Below are 7097 nucleotides of genomic sequence, written 5' to 3'. Positions count from 1 at the left end.
AGCAGGCCAGATGTTTTTCTAAATAGTGCTGGGTAGACTGAACTGCTACAGTACTGTTTAATCGTGTTTCTTGGCCTCTTCTTCTACAGAATGTTTAAGAATTTGCTGAAGGAAGTGAGAATATATGCACAGAAGTTTATTGACAGAGGGAAAGATTTCAACTTGGAACTGGCAATTAAAACAAGAATTATTTCAGATGGGTTGAAGTATTCACTGGCCACTGGAAACTGGGGTGACCAGAAGAAAGCTCATCAGGCCAGAGCAGGAGTATCTCAGGTACAGTGGCTGAATAAGGCATGGTAGGTAGCATTTGTCAGGTTTATTTAAGCATAAAATCATATCATGGAAGAGTTTAACACTGTGTGGCAGCCATGTGTGTTGTTATGTTAAATAGAACCATTTTTAAAAGGAAACTTCCATAGCTAGAACATATGAAGATCCAAATAGTGGAGTATGATGTGGGGCTTGCTTTTTTTGGTTGTTTTTGTTTGGTTTTGGCTTTAACTATAGTCTTGTCTGCTAAACAGTCGGTGTAGCTCTTTTAAAGACTTTTTGTGTTAGAACATGTGCTTGTTTTTCTGGCCAAGTCCTAGTCGAAGGGAATCTTTAGGGAAGGATGGATTTCTTTCCTTTAGGTACTTCCAGTGCTTCACAGGTGATTAAAGAAACTTGAGTGACACCTTGTAATAAAACAGTTATATATTCCACAGCTAATGATGAGGATCACTGACTTTATTTGCCCAGAGCAGTTCTTAGTTCAGCTTGTTTCTCTAAAGGTGGAAAACAGGAAAAAGGTGACATTTTTTAAATGCCAGCACGTTTTGTTATCTGTAGCCCTGGTGAGATCATAATTTGGGGAAAGCGGAGTTAGGATAGGGGCAAAGATGGTAGCTGTCCCTAGATGGTGTATATGTGTGAGGGTCTTGTTTGCTTTTTAAATGAACTCTCACACTTTGGGCAGTACATTTACATTTTCTTAAATTTTTGAGAAGCCTTGAGCAGAATCTGAAAAGAACGTAAATGCTGATTTGCTTCTAGTAGCTAAGTTGAGTTGTCTTAGCTTTTCAAACTAAATTTGAGAAGATCTCTGTGTCCTGATACTGGCAAACCCTCCTGGTGAAAATGCGGCTTAAGAAGTATTACAAACATTGCTTGTTCTAGTTAACTGAGCAGAGTAAGCTATACTATAAAAAAACAAATTTTAAGGGCAAACTTGGACTAATGGAGGTGAACTAAAACTAAAAACTGTAGCTAACAAAAATCAGAGCTGTTTTAATTCTTTTGAAGTTCATCCTTTCTACAGGGCATTGATCCATTGCTCTAATGTATCATGATGCCTGTCAGCAACACACTTCAGAGGCTTTGAGTAGGTTAACTGAATTCCTTACTGTGTGCAGGTGTTAAACCGTCTGACTTTTGCATCTACGCTCTCCCACCTGAGACGCCTGAACTCTCCCATCGGTAGGGATGGTAAACTGGCAAAGCCCAGACAGCTGCACAACACACTGTGGGGGATGGTTTGCCCTGCTGAGACTCCAGAGGTAATGAAAAGAGTATTTCTGTCAGTACTTACTTGTGTCTAACTGCTTTTATCTGCTAGTTATTTTATAGTCATAGCACTTGTGATGATCACTTACACTCTTTTTTTTTAAATGCTGACATGAATATTTAGCTTTATTGCTAATTCTGTAGTTGAATGGTGGAAATTAATAAAGTAAATAGCATGTTTTATGTGCAATTCCTTGAGGACTTGAAGCTTAAGTTTGCTGATCTTCTTGGGGGATTCTCTTGATTTGGAAATGAAAGTGAACTTTGTGTTATTACCAGGGTCATGCAGTAGGACTTGTGAAGAACTTAGCACTGATGGCTTACATTTCTGTGGGGTCTCAGCCATCCCCAATTTTGGAATTCTTGGAAGAGTGGAGTATGGAAAACCTGGAAGAAATATCTCCAGCAGCAATAGCTGAGTATGTGCAAATGAAACTGTTTAAATAGACATTTGGGGTTTGTTTGTTTGTTTTTTAATTTGTTGGTGTTCCTGATCTTCTAGTGCTACCAAGATCTTTGTCAATGGCTGCTGGGTAGGAATACACAAAGATCCAGAGCAGCTCATGAATACCCTAAGGAAGCTCCGTCGTCAGATGGACATCATTGTATCAGAGGTATAAATTTTACATCCAGAGCTTGGGTGTCTTTCCAGATGGGAGGGTATAATGCCTACTTTGCAAGCTCTAAGTAGCATTATTTGCAGGTCTTTCTGAACGCACTTCACATTGCTTGGTTTGTCTTTTTGTTTTGTGAGGTTTATGGGGTTAGTGCTTTTTGTGCTTTGTTTGTTTGCTTGTTGTGTGTGGTTTCTTGTTTGTTTGTGGGTTGTTTTGGGTTTTGTTTTATTTTTTTGATTGTTTGTTTAAAGAGGATCCAGTTGAAAAAACAGTTGAAAATAGCCTCTTGAAATGCTTCTGTTTGTAGGAGTATTAGCGCTTGTTCTGTGCCACTGCTAGTACCTGGAAGGCCTTTGCTTTAGGGAACTTTGTCATCCCATTTTCTGTTCCCTAGGTCTGATTCCAGGCTGAGACTTTGTACTAATGGGTTGCTGCTTTCTTGTACAGGTCTCAATGATTAGGGATATTCGTGAGCGAGAAATCCGCATCTATACTGACGCAGGCAGAATTTGTCGACCCCTTTTAATTGTGGAAAAACAGAAGCTGCTCTTGAAGAAAAGGCATATTGACCAACTGAAGGAACGAGAGTATAACAATTACAGGTGAGATATATTTCTGAAATTCAACTGAATGTCTGATTTTCCATCTGGGAAGCTGCAAGTTACTTCAGATTGGAGAGTAAAATGTTTAGACCTTTGTGTAACACAAAGGTACTTTCTCTGCCTGATAGCTTGATTTTTTTTATCACACTGAGGCAGCGGTAGTAGTAATGAGCCAAGGAAGTCATTGTTCTTGATACTGCTGAAGAGACCTATTTAATGTGTTAGCTGAGTGTTTTGGACATTGGTTATTCAGTTGGCAGGATCTCGTGGCCAGTGGTGTGGTAGAGTACATTGATACACTGGAAGAGGAGACAGTGATGCTGGCAATGACTCCAGATGACTTGCAAGAGAAGGGTGTGGCATATTGTTCCACATACACACACTGTGAGATTCACCCATCTATGATCCTGGGAGTGTGTGCATCTATTATCCCTTTCCCTGATCACAACCAGGTCAGTGCATCACTTCTGATACCCTCCTCTTAAAGTTGATACAAATCCTACAGGTGTGTGAGTAAAGATGGGTCTTCCGTTGTTTGTCTAGTCTCCCAGGAACACATACCAGTCTGCTATGGGGAAACAGGCTATGGGAGTTTACATTACGAACTTCCATGTTCGTATGGATACCTTGGCACATGTGTTGTATTATCCTCAGAAGCCTCTTGTAACAACTCGCTCCATGGAGTACTTGAGATTTAGAGAGTTACCAGCAGGTATGTTGTCAGTTAATGTTCATTATGCAAAAATCCTACTGTTTTGTTTAAGCCCTGTCACCAATGTTGTGTGTACAATACTTGAATATTTAGCAAGTGTGTGTGATTTTAAATGTTATGCGTTAAATGTTAACTTGTAGTTTGACACCTAGACCATGAAAAGTACATTGCTAGTGTTGCAGCTGAAACTATTTTATCCATATAGTCTGCTAAAATCTAGGTGGAAAACATGCATTTTTTGTATTGGTATTTGGTAGGTTCTTCACAAGGGGTCACTCTTGACTGTCTTTTCTACCCAAAGTTGCATTTACTGATACCATGTGGTTTTTGTATGTGGGGCATGGAGATTTTACCTCAGAAAGGGTAGAACAGCTTCATTGTAGAGAATACAGCTTATTTTGTGTTACAAGTAATGCCTCTCTAGTATGTGTGCATCCTTTCAGTGTATTTGTTCTACATATTATAGGTATCAACTCGATTGTGGCCATTGCATCATACACAGGCTATAACCAGGAAGACTCTGTCATCATGAACTCTGTGGACAGAGGCTTTTTCAGGTAAGACTTTGTAAGGTTTTTAACTGTTCGGGAAAGGAAAAAAAACAAAAACTGAGTTGTCCAGAGGTACTGCACTTTAACAAAAATTAATGTGTTCTCTATAGGTACTTTGGTGTTATCTGACAAGTGACCATCAAAATGCCACCTGTTTTTTGGTTTTTTTGGTTTGGGGTTTTTGGTTGGTGGTTGGTTGTGTTTTTTCCTTCTCAGTGATGGTCTGTTTAAAAAGACTTTAGAGGAAAGGTCGTGTGGCATGGGAACATTAATTGTTTTTATTGTTATTACTGACAGTAGTCATAACATAATAAAAGGTGGTTATAGTGAAATTGAGATGTACCCTTGCTTTATAACTTTGTTTCAGATCTGTGTTCTATCGCTCATACAAAGAGCAAGAGTCTAAAAAAGGTTATGACCAAGAGGAAGTTTTTGAAAAGCCTACACGTGAAACTTGCCAAGGTAAGATATAGGAGTGTATGAAGAAGAGGTTTTTTTCATTACATTTTGGGGGGGGAGGGTGTTGATGTGTTTTAACTGATCCAGTCTTTATTCTGGGACACATAAAAGAACATAAATGTCTGCTAAATGTATCAGTTGAGGCATGTGCATAAAATTATCTTTAGACATTTCAGCAGTAATCTGAAGTTGAAAGCAAACTTACTGACTTTGGTGTTCTGTAGAAATCCAACATGTTGAAAAATTTGGGAGTCTACTTTTTTTTTTTTTTCTTTCCTCTTCTCTCAAGGTATGAGACATGCAATCTATGACAAACTTGATGATGATGGTTTGATAGCACCTGGGGTACGTGTGTCTGGGGATGATGTCATCATTGGCAAAACAGTAACTCTGCCAGAAAATGAAGACGAGCTGGAAAGCACTAACAGGCGTTTCACAAAGAGAGACTGTAGCACTTTCCTGCGAACCAGTGAGACTGGTATTGTAGATCAGGTCATGGTAACCCTTAACCAGGAAGGATACAAGTTCTGCAAGATTAGGGTGAGCACTGACATGTCTGCTTTCAACTTTTAGTATGTTTTGCTCTGTATTTTAATTTACCAATTGAATGTTTTCCCATGGCTTATAGGTACGCTCTGTAAGAATCCCACAAATTGGAGATAAATTTGCCAGCAGACATGGTCAGAAAGGAACCTGTGGTATCCAGTACAGACAAGAGGTAGTGATTTCTTTTTTTTAATATATTTTTTTTCCTTCTTAACATTTTATTTCTGATTTTCCTAAGGCATTGGAACTGCCTTAAGTGATTTGTCTGTAGAATATCTATTAGCTTACAATACATTGACTTAAATTTAGCTAAAAGATGTTCAGAAAGGGACACAGCTTCTTGTGCGGTACTTTGAAATGCTTTAAAATATGTAATTTGGATCCATGGAATTACTTTTCATAAAGCTGATTGTGGCAAATGCTGACTGTTTCCCTGCTCTAGGATATGCCCTTCACCTGTGAAGGCATCACACCTGATATAATTATCAACCCCCATGCCATCCCTTCCCGTATGACCATTGGTCACTTGATTGAGTGTCTTCAGGGGAAGGTAAGAAGAATCTTGTATGCTATATGTCTGAGCAATATGAATTAAAATGGTTTTATTTTCCCTTTTTTTTTTTTTTAAGATACTACCCCCTTGTAGTAGGTCTTAATACTCTAAAAAAAGGGTTGTTCTCCAGTTACTTGTCAGTCCTGTGAATTTTGTCCAGCAAATCAGACTACAGTGTACTGTCTCATCTATTGCTTTTATTCCAAACATTTCCTGTGACCTAGAGTATCAAAATCATTGCTACTGTGTATTTTTAAAAATCTCACTGTCAGTTGTGGAGCTGATGATAAATAAAGCAAGATAGCATACTATCGTGGGCATGGAATCTCAAGTACTGGCATTAAGAGTTTGAACTGTTTGAAATAATTGTCTGACCAGTCCTTCAGAAGTCCTACAAGCTTCTGCAAATCTCTTCTCTGTAGGTATCTGCAAACAAGGGAGAAATTGGTGACGCTACGCCCTTTAATGATGCTGTCAACGTGCAGAAAATTTCCAATCTTTTATCAGATTATGGCTATCATCTAAGAGGAAATGAGGTATAATCAAAATACCACTTCTCTGTATTTTTAAAAAATGTACTTTTGATGGATGGTAAAGGCCTATGATTCAGTGATTGCCTTGACTACTTCAGGTCCTCTACAATGGCTTCACTGGTCGAAAAATCACATCACAGATCTTCATTGGTCCTACATACTATCAGCGGTTGAAGCACATGGTTGATGACAAAATCCATTCTCGTGCAAGAGGGCCAATCCAGATACTTAATAGACAGCCCATGGAAGGCAGATCTCGGTAAGGATGTTATGAGTTCTATACAGTGTTTTCTTTTTCTTCAAAATTTTCAGCCCTAAAAATAAGCTGCTTCAACTTTGCAGCTAGAACTTTAATTAGGTCACCCCAACTGGCCACGTATTTTCATGTGTTTGGTTTAAGATGATGTGTTGGGTGCAGGTGTCAAGGTTTTGGTAGCAGGAGGTGCTGCTGCGGTGGCCTCTGATAAAGGACCAGGGTTGCCCTGTGCTGAACACAGCCACTTAGAGCTGGCTTCAACAGATCTACAGCTGGCCAAAGCTGAGCCCATCAGTGACACTGGTCACTGTGATAACACATTTAAGAAAGGGTAAAAAATGCTTCACAGCAGCTGGGAGAGAGGAGTGAGAAAATGTGTGAGGAACAGTCCTGCAGACAACTAGGTCAGAGAACAAGGAGAGGACGAGGTGCTCCAAGTGCAAGAGCAGAGATCACCCTGCAGCCCATGCAGGACCACGGTGGAGCAGATACCCACATTTCAGCCTGAGGAAAACCCACACTGGAGCAAGCTCCTGGCAGGAGCTGTGACCCACCAGGGACCCATGCTGCAGTAATCTGTGGGAAAGATCCATGCTGGAGCAGTTTGTGAAGGACTTTACCACAGGAGGGACCCCACGCTGGAGCAGGGAAAAAGTACAAGGAGGAAGGAATGGCAGAGAAAAACTTATGCACTGTCTGCAACTCCTATTCCCCATTCCT

At 39.8% G+C, this 7097-nt stretch overlaps 1 protein-coding gene across 1 annotated transcript in view; it reads left to right on the top strand.

Moving 5' to 3' along the window:
- POLR2B (polymerase (RNA) II (DNA directed) polypeptide B, 140kDa) overlaps positions 1–7097 on the top strand; it is a 17675-nt gene that overhangs the window by 8643 nt on the left and 1935 nt on the right. Inside the window, exons 9-22 of the mRNA XM_009995874.1 lie at positions 90–276; positions 1398–1541; positions 1828–1967; positions 2051–2162; positions 2613–2767; positions 3021–3219; positions 3311–3479; positions 3946–4036; positions 4398–4492; positions 4779–5029; positions 5118–5207; positions 5478–5585; positions 6011–6124; positions 6220–6380. Of these exons, the coding sequence (XP_009994176.1) occupies positions 90–276; positions 1398–1541; positions 1828–1967; positions 2051–2162; positions 2613–2767; positions 3021–3219; positions 3311–3479; positions 3946–4036; positions 4398–4492; positions 4779–5029; positions 5118–5207; positions 5478–5585; positions 6011–6124; positions 6220–6380 (2016 nt within the window). The remainder of the gene's footprint in view (positions 1–89; positions 277–1397; positions 1542–1827; positions 1968–2050; positions 2163–2612; positions 2768–3020; positions 3220–3310; positions 3480–3945; positions 4037–4397; positions 4493–4778; positions 5030–5117; positions 5208–5477; positions 5586–6010; positions 6125–6219; positions 6381–7097) is intronic.

The sequence above is a fragment of the Chaetura pelagica genome, unplaced genomic scaffold (assembly GCF_000747805.2).
Source record: "Chaetura pelagica isolate M959 unplaced genomic scaffold, ChaPel_1.0 scaffold142, whole genome shotgun sequence".
Classification (NCBI taxonomy): Eukaryota; Metazoa; Chordata; class Aves; order Apodiformes; family Apodidae; genus Chaetura; species Chaetura pelagica.
The sequence above is the reverse complement of the archived record's forward strand: the minus strand, read 5'-3'. Positions and strand labels throughout refer to the sequence as shown.